The sequence below is a fragment of the Chaetomium tenue genome (genome assembly GCF_020726465.1).
Source record: "Chaetomium tenue strain MPI-SDFR-AT-0079 chromosome Unknown F5144scaffold_2, whole genome shotgun sequence".
Lineage (NCBI taxonomy): Eukaryota > Fungi > Ascomycota > Sordariomycetes > Sordariales > Chaetomiaceae > Chaetomium > Chaetomium tenue.
This window is the reverse complement of record NW_027117330.1, coordinates 289,358-303,834: the sequence shown is the minus strand read 5'-3', so window position 1 is coordinate 303,834 and position 14,477 is coordinate 289,358. Positions and strand designations below refer to the sequence as shown.

The following is a 14,477-nucleotide window of genomic DNA, read 5'->3' as shown; positions in this document are numbered from 1 at the left end:
TCTTTTCTGTCTGCTTTCTTGCCTTTTTATCTCTCCTTCATTCTTGTTCCTGAGTTCCCACTGTTACATACTGTGGCATCGCAAGAGATTGATATCGCGATTCATCTCAACGGTAACATATAAACAAACGGATGCAACTGTTTCAAAGTGGCAGTGAAGCTGATATATTCATCTGCGTCCAGCTCCGGAAGCTTAATTACTTATACACTGGTAAATATACAAGGAAAGAATGCACAGTGAGTGCAGAGTGCTACATTCGACCTGACCGACAACCCCAGCCACATTATCCAACTCGGCCTTCATCTCTCATCAAACCCGGGGTGCCGTCGTCAAAGTTCCATTGAACCCCCTGAAATATCCATACAATGACAACCAACCCCCCCCACAAAGCCAACCATCAACCATCCTCCTCTACGCATCCACCCCAAACAGCGCAATCGTGTGGACAAACCCATCAATGTTGTCCTCATAATCCGCCACATCCACCCCATCCACCGTCACCATCTTGTTCGTCCCCACCGTGTTCAGGTTATACACCCTGACCTGGCTCTTCCCCTCCACACTGAAAATCCTCTTCTGGCACGTCGCCCCCTCCCCAATCTGACTGCAGTTCACATCATAGTTATCAAAGAAACTGTACAGCCCCGCGCCATACACCACCAACCCCTCACTATCCACCACCCTCAACCCCCACCCGGACTCCCCCTCCTCAAACACCGGATCCGCATACCGCTCATCCACCTCAAACGGCAACCGCGCATCAGGATTCGGCTGATAATACGCCGTCTCCGTCTGAATCTGGCCCATAAACACATCCCTGGCCCCCACAAACTGGTACTCATAGAACTGATGATGCTCCACGCTCGTGCCCACCAACCACAACGGGCCCTTGCTATTCTCCACCAACAACCCCCGCCCAGCATACACCGTAATCTGCTGATTATCCGCGCCCTCCTCAATATCATGGTCCGCCACCCAAATCCAGCAGTTCTCCATGTACAGGCTCGCCGCCGACGCGGTGATGTGCATGCTCATGAAGGCGGCGACGCAGTCGGCCGGGACGTCGCCCGTGATGGTGGTGTTGGGGGCCTTGGCGCACTGGGCGAGCTGCAGGTCGGAGCCGGCGAAGCCGCCGATGCGGGTGTGCACGTCCCAGAGGCCGGAGGGGGCGTTGGCCGGGGAGGCCAGGTTGTACTGGATGAGGATGGCGCCGGGCTGGGAGCCGCGCGTGGAGACGATGGTGTTGGACCATTCGATGCGGCCGGTGGTGGTGGAGGTGGAGGGGTTGCTGCCGCCGACTTGGATGACGGGCTGTGGGGAGGCGGCCGAGGCGAAGAAGGCGCCCGAGGAGAGGATCACGGGGAAGGCTTCGCCGACGATGCGGGAGCCGGGGGGGATGTGCAGGGTTTTGGTGACGAGGTACATGCCGGCGTCGAGGAAGACGATCTTGTTGGCGGCGGCGGCGGAGGCGAACAGGGTGTTGAGGGCGTCGGTGTCGTCGGTGGTGGCGTCGCCTTTGGCGCCGGCGGATCGGGCGCTGACGAATTCGGAGAGGGGGACGTTCTCGTACTGCGGCTTGGATCGCTCGTAGAAGGCGGTGCCCGCCACGAGGGAGGCCGGCCGCTGGTTGGACTGGATGGGCCCCTCGAAGAAGGTCGGGCCGGAGGACGCCGTGTACTCGTTGCCGCGGCCCCAGGCTTCGATCACAGACGTACCGGAGGAGCCGGCCAGCTCGGTGCCTGAGGGTCCGCGGATGGCAGTCGGGACGTTGTCCAGCCGCAGATTCTCAAAGATGAAGTTGTTGGCGACGGCGGGGCCGGTGGCGTTGGGGCTGCCGTAGGTGATGCCCACGGGGGTGTTATTGATCTCGCTGTCGAGGATGGTGATGGACCCCACGTTCAGGTTCCCCTGGTCGGCGGCGGTGAAGTCGAAGCCGACCTCGCAGTTGTTGATGCTCACGCCCTTGTACGTCCAGCCCCACGACCACAGCTGCTGGATGGCCGTCTTGGCGTTGTGGACGGTGATGTTGCGCATGGTGAACTGCTGGTTGCCGATGGACATGGCCTGGGCACCGCCGAAGAAGACGAGGTCGCCCATGTAGCCGCCGGATCCTTCCTCGATAAACAGGCCCTGGTGCAGGTTGCCCTTGGCCTCGGACGACCGGAAGACGATGTTGGACAAGGACGTGGCCTGCGAGCTGGGCCAGTGGATGCCCGAGATCAGGGTCTCGGGGGAGACGTTGGTGATGTCGATGACGAGATTGGCCACCTGGCGCCAGAACACATTGGTGGCGCCCCAGGAGAGTCCGTTGGCACCATACTCATTGGTGTCGAGGAGCCAGCGTCCGGTGAAGTTAGAGGTGGCCTTGAGCACAGGCATGCATCCGGGGTTGCCGATCAGCTGGGTGTAGTAGAAGTCGACGATGGGCGACGACACCATGTAGGTACCGGGCGGGAAGTAGACGAGGCCCGGCGTCTTGGTGCTGCCAGTGCAGCCGGGGCCGCAACGCTTCCCCTCGCTGATGGCCCGGTTGATGGCGTCGGTGTCGTCCGAGACGCCATCGCCCTTGGCGCCGTAGTCCTTGACGTTGCGGAAGACGTCGTAGTCTGGGCCGCCAAAGGGAGCCACGCCCTGGTGCTTGATCTTCTCGAGCCAGAAGTCAGTGCAGGCAGGAGTACCGGCGCTGCTGGTGGCTGTGCTGCGGATGCTAGACGAGCTGGATCGCGAGCTGGATCGCGAGCTGGACGGGGCGGATGAGCTGTCGGCGCTGGATGAGCCGGCGGTCGAGCTCGGTGAGAGAGATCCGGACTCGGCGGGCGAGGAGCACGGCGGGGGCGGACTCGGGGAGGGGCAGGTCGTGAGGGTCCGACTGACCACGACGGTGACGGCCTGGTGGTCTCCGTCCGCTTTCCCGTTGGCGGCGATGCCCGACACCAGAGCCGAGAGGGCAAGGAGTGACTGAAACGAGAGACGATGCATCTTTGGGGAACTACACAGCACTACTGTGTGTGGGTAGAGTTGGTGATGCTGATGGTTTAAACGAATGACTGCGATGCGACGAATCCTGATCGCATCGTGGACCGATCGAGATTGTCAGGGCTGACCGAAGGGGTGAGGTGACCTTTCAGGAAAGGAAAGGATCAATGGAAAAGGGATCGACAAGTTTAAAAGCGCCTCCCCGGGTTGATTCCAGCCCCCCCCCCCTCCCCATCCCTCCCCATCCCCCCTCGAGTGCCGAGTGCGAGAGTGCGAGGCCTGTCCATCATCCATCCACACTTCCTCCACACGGCACACGGTCCATGCAGAAGCAACGAACTGCATCCCCATGCGTGCCGTGGACTGCGCGTGGTATCGACCGGGTCATGGTGGTTCGCTCGGGCACTTTCTCCATCTCGAGCATCATGCTAATTGGCTGGGAGGCACCAGGGGAGGGTGGTAATGTGCCAAGAGCTGCAGGAACAATGTGCCCTTTGCCTAAACGGTCACTGGCGTCCCTGGTTTGCTTGTGAGGGTGCATCCAAATTTGGGGTTGGCAAGCCCCCCCCCCTGAAGAAGCAACGACAGGCGGCGAGAGCGGCATGGGGCCTTCATTTCGCACTCCACCACGGATACGTCCCGCGCCGCGCGAACTCTTGGATGCAACAACCGGCATCCCGGCATCCTGGCCTAACAAAGCACGAAGCGCAAGCATCCCTTTGTCAGCCCAGCGTCGGATCCCTCCCGCCCCCGCGAGAATGCGAACCAACACGACAGTACCACAACCAGCAAGGAGACGGCGCGGGAGCTCCCTTCACAGGTCCTCGGCTTGGGAAATGCGTCATTGTTGTGCCCGAGCCGTGACGGGTTGCTTGTGCGCTGAACTGTCCGCCACCCATGCACAGAGCCGTTGTTTGCTGAAAGCCCCTCCCTGCCTGCCAAGTGTTGGAATTCGACAATCTCCCGGATGCAGAAAAAGCAAGCAAACTGCCGATTCAGCGACCCGACGGGCTGGATCCCTCCTTTCCTCTGGGGTCAGTGTTGGAGCAGACCCCTGCCGAGGCCGTGCATCTCGTGTTGCGCGGAGAATACCCCATCTGTGCTTCGTGTATGTATGTCGGTTTGTCGGTTTGTCGATGGGGTTCCGAAGGAGCCGAGTTCGACGAGGACGGGTTCCCGGGGTTGTCTGCGATGACGGCCAATGTTAGCTGGTCCAGTCCATTGGTAAGTTGCTCTCGGGGAAGGGCAGATCCCGAGTGAGAGTCACGATACATACCTGGTATTGACATCCATGCGCAGAGAAAGAGTCGTGTCTGCGCCGGCAGTGGCGCCCTGCCGATCCGCCAAAGCGAGCGCGAGCACGACTTTTTCGAGGCCTTTGTCATTGGTGGTGGTGAGTGTCGTGGTCGGCGTCAGTGACCACTTCGGGATGGTTGCTGTTTTGGCTTGTTCTTCTTGGTATGTGCTTGGTCTTTTGGTCCCGGCAGACCGAGCTGGCAGTGTTCCCCAGCGAGGTTGGCGCGGCGGTGCGAGTTTCGTTCGTGGTTTGTTGTTTTGGCCCTTCTGGTTCGCCGCAGCGGCTGACTGGACCCGGCGATGATTGCGTCGATGGTGGCGGTGATAAGGAGTCTCTGTGGTGCCATATCCTGAGTCGATGTCTTGCAGTCGGATGGTTGGAGAGGCAGGATCGTTGTCGCAGGCAGGTGCTCACCCCTAACCAGTCAGTTCACCGCCCTTCTCCCCCTTCCCCCCCTCTCCCCTCTTTCTCCCCCCTCCTCCCCCTCGCCGGCTTCCCCCTCGCCGGCCTAATCTCTCCATGCCTAGTAATTGCGCACCTTGATGCGAACCGCCTCCAGCTGGTCAGCCGTTCTGCCGTCCAGCGGCAGGAACATGCGCCTCCAGACTGTTGTGTTGCGCACGTCGGTGAGGGGAATGCCCTTCGCCTCGGCACGGGAGACCTCGACCCGGTGCCCCTCGGACGTCAGCCCGATCTGGACCCTCTCGACGAACTCCCATCCCCGCCCGGCAACAAGCTCCGCGATCTGGCGCTTCAGCCTCTGGCTCGCCTCCGCGACCTGCTTCTCATACTTGGCTTGGGCCTCGGCGAGGCCGGTTTGCGACTTGCGAACCCGCGGCAGCACTTCCTCCCGGATGACGCGTTGGGAGGCGAGGAGGCAGCGGAGGGCGCTGGCGTAGTAGTAGGGATCAGCGTACTTGCCCCCCCGGTATGCTCTGAGGCCCGCTGGGGATGGGTCCTTCCAATGATAATCTTCCTGATCGCCGGCCCGGGCCTCCCAGGAGATGGGGGTCTGCCGGCACGGGTACTCCCAGCCCGATCCCCAGGCCCAAAAGGCGGCCCGTCGAAGTAAGCCCGGCTTTTGGCCCATCCCAGATGCCATACTGCTCCAGGCCCGCTCTTGCCGCTTCCGCCCAGTCGGAGCTGCTCAGTTCTTCGATTTGCTCGAGCATGCTGTCGAAATTGGCCTTGAGGATCGCGAATTCCTCAGGCGGGGTCTGAAACGGTGGTCCGTTCATGTTGCAGAAACGCATGAGTTCCGGCAGGTGTTTCTTGTGGAGACGGGACAGGAACCTGGCAGCCGTGCGGTTGAGGTCGGCAGCCTCGTGCTGGTTGACGTTTCCGACCAGGTCCAGGTCGTCGTACTGACCCAAGTCCTCCTCGTCGGGGTGGAAGGCCCAGGCACTGTCCTCAAACTCGGCAAAATGATCGTGCAACACATCGGCCACCGCAAATTCTGCGTGGCCTCCCATTTCGCGCCACCGTAGCGCCCGAAACCTGTCGAGATCTCGAGGCGCGGCCCGGCATGTGTTCTTCACGTTCTCGAGTGCCTCTGCGGCTAGGCGGCCCTCGACGGATGCCGACGGCCTCCCTGGAAAGTTCTTGCCGTAAAGCCATGACTCCAAGCGCTGAGCCGGCTGTTCCATGTCGGACAATGCGGCCTTCATTCGGTCGGCCCAACCCCTTTGAACGCAAGGGAGCCTGTGAACCTTGCGGCCAATCTGGCCCATGGCCATAGTTATGGCAATCAAGTCAGGGACAACAGAAAGGCGGGTGAAAGCGTAGTAGGCTGGTTTGCCGACGCCCCGGGGGGCAGCAGGTGGCGACAGGGCAGGAGGCCGCGGGGAGTCCGGGTCAGATGCGAACAACGACAACACATTCAAGCCGACGAGGGCGGCCAAAAATAAAATCACCACGCGGCAAAAGGTGACCCGGCAAGATCGGGGTCGCCTTGGAGGTGATGCAGCAGGTTTGCCTCGAGGCGGCGGGCTGAAGGGACGAGGCATCGATACGGAAGAAGCGGGTAGTGGGTTGGGAGGGGCGGCGGCGGGAGGGTTTGCACCCTTCGTCAGCCTTCGGTGCTGGGGCGATGTCATCGTTGTCGGGGCAGGCTGGTGTTGACGTTTTGACCGGGAACGAGGTGCCGCGGTCGAGCAAGAAGTTTGGGGCAACGAAGACAAACAAAATGGATGTTTATGGGAATCAGGGGCAGGAAATTCGGTGGGAGTGAGCAACGAGGAGGAACGGTGCAATGTGCAATGGATCTTTGCCATTCCCATGGGGTGTTGCAAGGTAATACCACTTGCATGGGCGGGTTCGGGACAAGCGAGTCCCGTCTGCCATCAAGCAAACGAGGATGACCGGAAACGTCCAGCTGAGCGGGAGCGTCGGTGGGCTGCAGCCACGCATTTGGTGGTCCGCTTTTTGCATGCACGTTTGCGGGCTTTTGCCACCCCCTAATGTGTGACAGCACTGGCACCACTCAAAGGAGATATCGGTGGCTTTCCCGAAAACGGCCGTCACAACCCCGTGCTTGGATCGTGCTGTCGATGCGAAAATTGGGGGGCTGTGGACTTGTTACTATAATTATTAATATTACTGCGAGCAGGATCGAATGGGGCAAACGAAGGCCCGGCACCGAGCAAAAGTGGGAAGGGTGAATGCCAGGAGTTGGGGACGGGCATTCCGGAAAGGGGGCCGGCGAAGAGACGGGAGCTCTTCGTCACGCACATTCAATCACATAATACGTATCGCTCTCTCCATGCACACCCCCGCTCATGCCCCCCCTTCCTTGCCTCCGCCCAAGACCGTAATATGATAAGCCTCTTCAGCCACATCAGACCGCCAAACCTCAATCATCCGAGCCTGAACCACCTGAACCGCCTGAACCATCGGAGCCACCCTCCCCCTGTTCCCCCCAGCCGCAGATCTCTCCCAACACCATCCACCGCTTGCTGCTGTCCCGGGTGACGGCGCGATACCAAGGCAGCCAGCCCTCCGTCAGTCTCTGGACCAACTTGAGGTAAACCGAGAGCAGTTCTGGGCGTCGAAGGCAAAGGGAGGCGATTTCGGCTGCGTCGTGGAGCTCCTTGTTGCCCACGCCCGGCCGCAGCCAGGGCTCCAGGGCTTCTGCTGTCGCAGTCTCCAAAGATTGTTGCCACGCTGGGTAGTTCCCGTCTGCAGGGGAAGACGAGAAAGGTGAAGCCAGAATATCCACCCCCAAAAGGTCGTGTGGCAATGGGGGCCAGAGCAACGGCGGGCCGTCTTGGGTTTGGTCGTGTGCTTGTTTCACCTGCCGGCTCGCCAGGGTTTAGTCAACCGATGACAGTGTCTTGATCGCATGGCAGACTTTGGCCACGTTGGTGTCGTCGGCTGCGCGCAGGGCCGGAGACATGAACCCCGCCCAGACCAGGGATTGCGTGAGAGTGGGAAGGGCGAGCATGGTAAACAAACGCAAGTGGAGGCAGGTTATTTGGGTATCGAGCGGAAGTTTTGTGATGAGATGAAGCGCAAGATGAGAGGACAAGAATGGATGTGACAGGTTTAAATGTTGATCATGACTGCGTGCAGCCTCTCAACTGCACCTCTGCCACGCACCATGATCGGCACGACCGACCTGCACATGCATCCAACGTCACGGGTTTCAACCTGAGGGATGTGTCGCTTCGTGTGCTGGGCCCGGAATCTCCCGGTGCTTCTTAGCCACTAAAACGGCAGCAAAACACTGTTTCGTGGCGTAAAAGGGGCAGCGTGTCTGGGCTCCCAACGGCTACAGAGCCACTCGCCGGGCTGTCGGTTGTCCTGCTTCAAGTGCTTTGCTGTCCCTGCCCCTGGGAATCAAAAGTCGTACCCACTCACACCTGGATTCTCAAATTTGGGGATTGCGAGGCGCTCACCAGTGACAAAGTGGCTGAGTGTTGAAGGTCTGGATGACTCCATATCCCAGCTGCAGGTGCCCGTCCCGTCGCCCAAGTTCATCAAACGCGGCCATGTTCGGTGGAGAAGACAAACTGTTGGGATGGATGCCCGATTCAGCCGACTTGGAAGCTTGGAGGGGAACCAGGCACCTTTCCGCCCATGTTTCTCTCTCGATTTCTCTCCCCCGCCATCACGTCGTTCTCTTTGCCCACCACTGGCGATTCTAAGTTTCGCATTGCCGCAACCTGTTGCGCACCACCGTTATTCCCCTGACTTGCCCTCGTTTTTACACCAACTTCAGCCACCTGCCCCCTGTTTCTTGTGTCCCCGCATCTCCCAGCACCCTCAGCGCCATGGCCGGCTGTATTGAAGCCGCGCTGGGGCTGCTGACGACTCTTGGAGACATGTTCATCCCAGCGCACCCGTTCTTTCGTTCTCTGCCGCGGCCCATTCGCTGGATCCTACAGGTCGCCTTGGGGGTGCTTGTTGTAGTCGCCGTGGTTGCCTTCGTTATCGTCGTCGGTGCCTTTTCCATCCAATTCCTGTTGTACCTCGTCGACCAGACGATGCGGTATTTTGCATCCTTGACATGGGGCGCTGTCACCGACGTGTTCAGCTTTACAGGCACCCTTTTATGGGACGCCGGTTCGATACTGGCGACTTGCGGCAGCAGCATCGCCGTCTTTGCCGGCTTCGGCGCTGTCGACGAGCTGCCTACACTTCGCCCCGTTGGAACACTCCCCGACGCTCCGGCGATCCATTGGACAATCTAGGGCAGCTTGGTTGCCGCGACCGAGGCCACTCACGAGGGCGTACAGGATCTCCTCCGCCGGTGTGCCATGAGCCAAACGCCCGATCTAATGCTTGATGCCAGCACAAGCATCTCCTGCGAAGCCCTCAACCGCCAGCTCGACTCCCCACCGTCGATGACCAAGCTGCGCCGACAATCCATGAAGCTATACAAAACCATTAGCCACGAGCTGGCCCGCGAGTTCAAAGATCTCGTCCGCTTCCTTCACCTCCTCAGGGACTCTCCTGCCTCTGCAGCTCTCGATCCCCGGATCCCGAGAAGCGGTTTTGCATCTCGCTGGCAATCCATCCAGCACCGACTGGGCGTGGTCTACCGCACCGTGTGGTGCCGCTGGCTCCATCAGCAACCGGCGTCAACTCTCAAACACCGAAAGTCTCAACTGCTCGAATTACTAAAGGCAGGGCCGAAGCGGCGCGAAGAATGGAAAAACATGTTCAGCGACCTGGAGGAGACAATACACGATAAATTCAGCCAGAGCTGCTCCAAAGGCGGCTGCAAGGAAATCGAGAAGGCGGCACGAAATCTGGGGCCTGCCTCGCTCTCCCCGGCATCCCTCTTTGGCGTCCTGAGCCCCCCCCCCAAGTCGTTGCCGACCATTGGTGGTCAGCGAAGAACAGCGCCGGTGGAAAACAGTAGGGTCAGCACGAACGGCCATCCACAAGCAACGAAAAGGCGCTGATCGAGCAACGGGAAAGGAGTTTTGAGTTGCAAAAGCTTGCTGCCAAATGCGTGGCGAAGTGCACTCTGCTGGAGGAACATGAGGTCGCGCTGCGCGGTGTTGTGACTTGGCTCGAAGCCGAATTCAGCTGGTGGACAAAGTTCGAGGAGGATCATCGGAATTCGACTGACTTGATGGTGGAACGGTTTGACATGTCGCTGCTCGCGGACCTCGTCCGCTTTGAGGGCCTGTTGGACGACATGGCTAGGACTGCAATGGGGAGGAAGGGCCCGCACTAAAGAGAACGGGGGAGGGGGGGACGGTGGGCGGAGGGCAAAAGGAACGACGGGGGGGGGGGGGGGGGGGGGGGGGCGTTGGGTTCATACTGGGAGTTGGAGGCTGGCGAGAATCATGTCGTGTACGAAGTAGTCAGATTGGAAACATAACAACAAGAGAGGACCAAGTTAACGAGGCTCGTGGTGTAATGTTCAACTGCCGTGTCCGAGAATTCTTGGCGTAGCAATGGCCAAGCGAGCGCGGAGTTGGGCGAGGCGCGAGCTGAAGATGATGCGAAACAGGGGTTCGTTTGCACACGTCCAGGGGCCAGCACCCACTTTCGGCCACTACGAAGCCATCAGCGTGGTACTCGCAAACATTCCTGTCCGTCTCAGACTCCAGAAACAGCCCCTGATACCACAGTTAGAAACCATGCAACCACCACTTTGGGAAAAGTGCAGGATTAACGAGGTCTCAACATTCGTTCGAGAATGTCTGGCATCGGCTAACCGGCTGCGGTGATGTCCACCGTTCTTTGTGGAACTGAGTATATAAAGTCATGTTGATTTCTGCCTCTCACGATCAGTACCTTCAACATTTCAAGCTAGACTTCGAGCTCGCCCTGCACTCTCACTTCGCTTCTTCTTCTTGCTGGGCCGGTCCCTTTCGACACTGCACGTACCTTAATCAGCTGCCCATCCTTTTCCGATTCGCACCAGCGCCTCACGTTCCCACAACCGATCCCGCCTCCCAGCACCGCCGCCCACAATGAAGTTCTCGGTCGCCACCATCTTCCTCGGCATCGTCGCCGTTGCCTCCGCCCTCCCCAAGGACCCCTCCGTGGTGGCCCGCCAGAACCAAAACCGCCCCGTGCCCCAAGGCACCTGCTGCGTTGCCAACACCAGCCTCAAGCAGGACACCTGCACCGCTGCCAACGGCCAGACCGGCCGCTGCGTGCCCGGCGGCAACAACTGTGCGTTCTGCCCTCTCCCTATTCTACCCCCCCCCCCCCCCCGACCTTCCTCTTCCCCCAATTGATCCCCAACCAACACAACACAAAACGACACACAAACATCCCCCCCTCCCCCCTCCCCCAAAAAGGGAAAAAGAACAACAAAAAGAACATTGACTGACAAACACCCCCTTCCCTTCTCCCCCCAACAGGCGGCGGCAGACTCAGCTGCATCGCACAGAGCAACCTGACGTGCGACAACAACGTGGTGGAGCGCGGCAAGAGCCTGTGCCGGGCCAACGCCCCCGGCGGCGGGCTCCATGACGGCGCCAACATCATCCAGAACTTGAGGGAGGCTACCGCCAACTAGGTATGGAGGGCGCAAAGAGGTTGCTGCGATGGGGTGGTGGGGTTATTGGGGAGAGGGTTCAATGAGGAGTAGATAGGTACCTATCAGCTCGGTAGAAAGAGGAGGATGGGAATAGAGACTGGAGTGTGAATGTGGAGGGCTTGTTGCGTCCCCTTGGTGATTGTGATGCTGGGTTATGTGTTGCGTTCTTTTTTGCGTGAGTTGATGCAAATAGAGACTACAGTGAGTTATGTGGATGAGATGGATGGGAACGGGGGGTTGGTGCATCCCCACAGTGAACTGAGGGTTTCTTGTTTCTAGTGTTCATCTACAACTGCAGACAGTTCCGTCGCCCAAAGCAATGTTAAACAATGCATACACCAACAAAAAGTAAAGCTATCTAAGTACATTGTTATCGCTCTGAACTCTACCTCTCCCATTCCTCCATCCTGCCCCCCATATCTTCCGAGCAACGGGTTTCGACGTGCTCGCCCCAACCCCTGGTGAACAATAAAGGGTGACGGCTAGGACGTGGCCTCGGGGACATTGGACACTGCCAAACACATGGTGAGTTGATAGTTTTGACGAACATAACATACCTACATCCTTAGGAAGGGAGATTTGTTCCCACAGGGACCAAACGTTCTTTAACTCAACACAACGGGCATGCTTGGGTTCTGGAGGTGCTCGTTACTCACTTTGGCACATTTGACGACTTCGGGAGACGTGGTGAAGCTGACGGATGAGCTCGTAGCGAGGGTCAGAAGCTGCGGATAGCAATGTGCTTGGGTGGTTTGTCAATCCGAGAGTGTTTGAGGAGTTGAGATGTGCGCTGAAGTTACCGTGAATAAGTAGGAGATGAAGGATTGCCCCTTCGTATAGGAATTAGGGCCTTCAATCTCAAGGCAAGGCTAGTTGCAACCTCTGATCGTGGCCATGACATCTACTACATGTAGGCAACAAGAGAATAAACAGATTGCATGAGCATGTCATACCTTAGTACAGACCGAAGCGGCTCAGGTCGTCGCCCGCATTGTCGTTGTCTAAACCTGCCCAGCCCAGCTAACGCTGAGTAAAATATATAGGCTGTTGGCAGCATGAGTAGACGTTGTGTGGCGAGGACAGCCTCGCGTCCTGATCCAGCCACAAACATGGGATTACTGCGGGCCGCGGCCCCGGACCAGCCAACCACAGCCCCTTTCGGTCACACAAGAACAACATCTGATTCGTTCCTTTCCGCCTCCCCAAACGAGCACAGGGCCCATCAGGCGCCCTCTCACATCCCACAGAAGAAATGTGTGGGGATACTTTTCAGGGGGCCTTCCGGCCTTCTGGATGTGATCCGATTCTTTCCTCCCAAGGCTTTCCTGATGCACAAGATGGCGCCTCCAACCAACCACGAGCTGAACGCCAAGCGAGAAGAATATTGCATCGGCATCACACCCGAGAGAAAGTATTATCGATGCGGTAACCTATGGATCAAGCGGAGCCTACGACCAACGGAATGGCAACAACACAACGGCTTCATGCACGTGCCGAGGTTGAACGTGCAGCGGATCCTGAACGAAGGAGCCTGTCTCAAATTCCTGGCCGAAAAGACAGACATCCCGGTGCCAAAACTCCATGCCTGTTTTGAGGATGACGGGGCAGCCTGCCTGATTACGGAGTATGTCGAAGGCGTTGGGATGAACGACCTCGATGAAGGACAGCAAAGGATCGTCAGCAAGGAACTTCAGAAGCATGTCGAAACGATGAAGCCGTTGACGTCGAACACGTGGGGTGGGCCTGGCGGCATGGTAAGCCCCCAATAAGTTGCCGCTGCAGTAAAGGGGGCAATATTCTGATGAAGAGAAAGCAGGTGTTACCTCCCTACCGAGTTATGAGAAAGTCCGACGGCCGGCCATGGAGGATGCGTCCCCGGGAGGAGCATAGCCTCGTATTTTGCCACAACGATCTATCTGCGAACAATGTCATCGTGGATCCAGATTCACTCAAGATCAAGGCAATCATTGACTAGGAGTATTCTGGCTTCTTTCCTGCCGAGTTCGAAAGAGAGTTCTACGCGCGGCCTGGCCCGTCGGTCGCGCTACCGGGCGAGGTAGATGATGTGGAGGTGTTGATGAGTATTATGGAAAGGGAGAAAATGTAGACAGGGCCAGGGAGCTGGATTTAAACCAAATATGTATCACTAAACAATGTACCGAAGTAACAGTGTAGAATAGCAACGGAGATTCATCTCCACCAACCCCATCAAACAAGTAGCAGAACCGCGGAGCAAATGCTTCTGTTCTCATTTCTTCATAGCCTCCGAGTCCTGTTGGTAAGTCCCGGGCTCCCGGCTAACTACATCGCCAAGCTCAGGCTTCGTTGACGACATTGAGTTGACGCTACGAAGTTGTTGAGGGTTTCGGGATGTCCTGCGGGTGGGCGATTCAGAACAACAGTCGTCAAGGGTAACGGAGCCTGAATCCAACGTCAGTATAGGTACCCAGGTATGGTACCCCGGGACCACGAATTGGACTCAATTCTCATACCGTTGATGTTAAGCAGACGTGAACAGGGGGCTGACACGACTTTCTGTCGTCGAAAAGCTTCGAGGAAGCACAGTACATCGCCGCAGATATCGGCTTGTGCTTGGCTTGCGGGTGTCGTATGAAACTCGCCTGCCGCCATGGCAACAATGTCACCGAATACTGCCCTTATTAATGCAATTTGGAAGAAGAGGGGGGCGAGGGGTGTAGTTTGTATCGAAAGCAACAAGAAAGGTAAGGTGCCGAAAGCTGACGAAGATAACTTAGTATCTGGATTTTTGTTTCTCTTTTGATCAGAGGTGTGCATGGTTCTTATAACCCCTTCCGTTGATGTCCTTGCCTTCGGGCCATGATCCGTTGCTTCAACTCTGCCGAGCTTCGATCAGAAGAAGCCCATGCCGTTTTGCTGCCATCCGAGTTTCACCCCTCCCAAGTTCCGAAAGACATGTTGGTAAAAGCAAGAACTGAAGCAGGCGACTGAGCTTGCTTGGTGCAGGACGGCTTCTCACGCATCTTGCAGCGCTTGCTCATGCTCTTGAGCCTTGGCAAGGACGTGCTTTATTTAACTCACCTCTCTTGGCGAGCATGGAACCAATCGCTTCTTTCTGCACACCCCAGCTTCAGCTCCCCAGCAACCATCGGGACCATCGGGATCACGGCTTCGGAATTTACCACGAGTTTTCCAGCAACCGTTGAATCAATCGCCCAC

At 58.0% G+C, this 14,477-nt stretch overlaps 8 protein-coding genes across 8 annotated transcripts; 4 read left to right on the top strand and 4 right to left on the bottom strand.

The window, feature by feature from the left end:
- Positions 1-131: 131 nt before the first annotated feature.
- On the bottom strand, positions 132-3,209 carry F5144DRAFT_559646 (pectate lyase superfamily protein-domain-containing protein). Its single transcript, XM_066788155.1, has one exon. The coding sequence runs from the start codon at positions 2,977-2,979 to the stop codon at positions 412-414; it is 2,568 nt and encodes an 855-aa protein (XP_066645766.1). The 5' UTR covers positions 2,980-3,209; the 3' UTR covers positions 132-411.
- A 7-nt stretch (positions 3,210-3,216) lies between these two features.
- F5144DRAFT_88175 (uncharacterized protein) lies at positions 3,217-4,411 on the top strand. Its single transcript, XM_066793517.1, has 2 exons — positions 3,217-4,200; positions 4,276-4,411. The coding sequence occupies exon 1, from the start codon at positions 3,579-3,581 to the stop codon at positions 4,182-4,184; it is 606 nt and encodes a 201-aa protein (XP_066645765.1). The 5' UTR covers positions 3,217-3,578; the 3' UTR covers positions 4,185-4,200; positions 4,276-4,411.
- A 425-nt stretch (positions 4,412-4,836) lies between these two features.
- Positions 4,837-6,369, bottom strand: F5144DRAFT_589739 (uncharacterized protein; the record flags this gene model as incomplete). The annotated part of the gene is made up of 3 exons (XM_066790084.1): positions 4,837-4,845; positions 4,881-5,267; positions 5,302-6,369. The coding sequence occupies 3 exons, from the start codon at positions 6,367-6,369 to the stop codon at positions 4,837-4,839; spliced, it is 1,464 nt and encodes a 487-aa protein (XP_066645764.1).
- A 351-nt stretch (positions 6,370-6,720) lies between these two features.
- F5144DRAFT_639680 (uncharacterized protein) lies at positions 6,721-7,715 on the bottom strand (the record flags this gene model as incomplete). The annotated part of the gene is made up of 2 exons (XM_066792722.1): positions 6,721-7,565; positions 7,623-7,715. The coding sequence occupies 2 exons, from the start codon at positions 7,713-7,715 to the stop codon at positions 7,125-7,127; spliced, it is 534 nt and encodes a 177-aa protein (XP_066645763.1). The 3' UTR covers positions 6,721-7,124.
- An 829-nt stretch (positions 7,716-8,544) lies between these two features.
- On the top strand, positions 8,545-9,959 carry F5144DRAFT_598915 (uncharacterized protein; the record flags this gene model as incomplete). The annotated part of the gene is made up of 3 exons (XM_066790976.1): positions 8,545-8,892; positions 8,965-9,587; positions 9,665-9,959. 3 exons carry the CDS (start codon positions 8,545-8,547, stop codon positions 9,957-9,959), a joined length of 1,266 nt encoding a protein of 421 aa, XP_066645762.1.
- Positions 9,960-10,528: 569 nt separating this feature from the next.
- On the top strand, positions 10,529-11,327 carry F5144DRAFT_88136 (uncharacterized protein). The gene is made up of 2 exons (XM_066793516.1): positions 10,529-10,909; positions 11,101-11,327. The coding sequence occupies exons 1-2, from the start codon at positions 10,705-10,707 to the stop codon at positions 11,256-11,258; spliced, it is 363 nt and encodes a 120-aa protein (XP_066645761.1). The 5' UTR covers positions 10,529-10,704; the 3' UTR covers positions 11,259-11,327.
- Positions 11,328-12,616: 1,289 nt separating this feature from the next.
- Positions 12,617-13,386, top strand: F5144DRAFT_589737 (uncharacterized protein; the record flags this gene model as incomplete). Its single annotated transcript, XM_066790083.1, has 3 exons — positions 12,617-13,033; positions 13,096-13,212; positions 13,255-13,386. 3 exons carry the CDS (start codon positions 12,617-12,619, stop codon positions 13,384-13,386), a joined length of 666 nt encoding a protein of 221 aa, XP_066645760.1.
- A 99-nt stretch (positions 13,387-13,485) lies between these two features.
- On the bottom strand, positions 13,486-14,309 carry F5144DRAFT_559632 (uncharacterized protein). The gene is made up of 2 exons (XM_066788154.1): positions 13,772-14,309; positions 13,486-13,700 (listed from the first exon to the last, which is right to left on the bottom strand). Exons 1-2 carry the CDS (start codon positions 14,073-14,075, stop codon positions 13,528-13,530), a joined length of 477 nt encoding a protein of 158 aa, XP_066645759.1. The 5' UTR covers positions 14,076-14,309; the 3' UTR covers positions 13,486-13,527.
- Between the last annotated feature and the right edge of the window lie 168 nt (positions 14,310-14,477).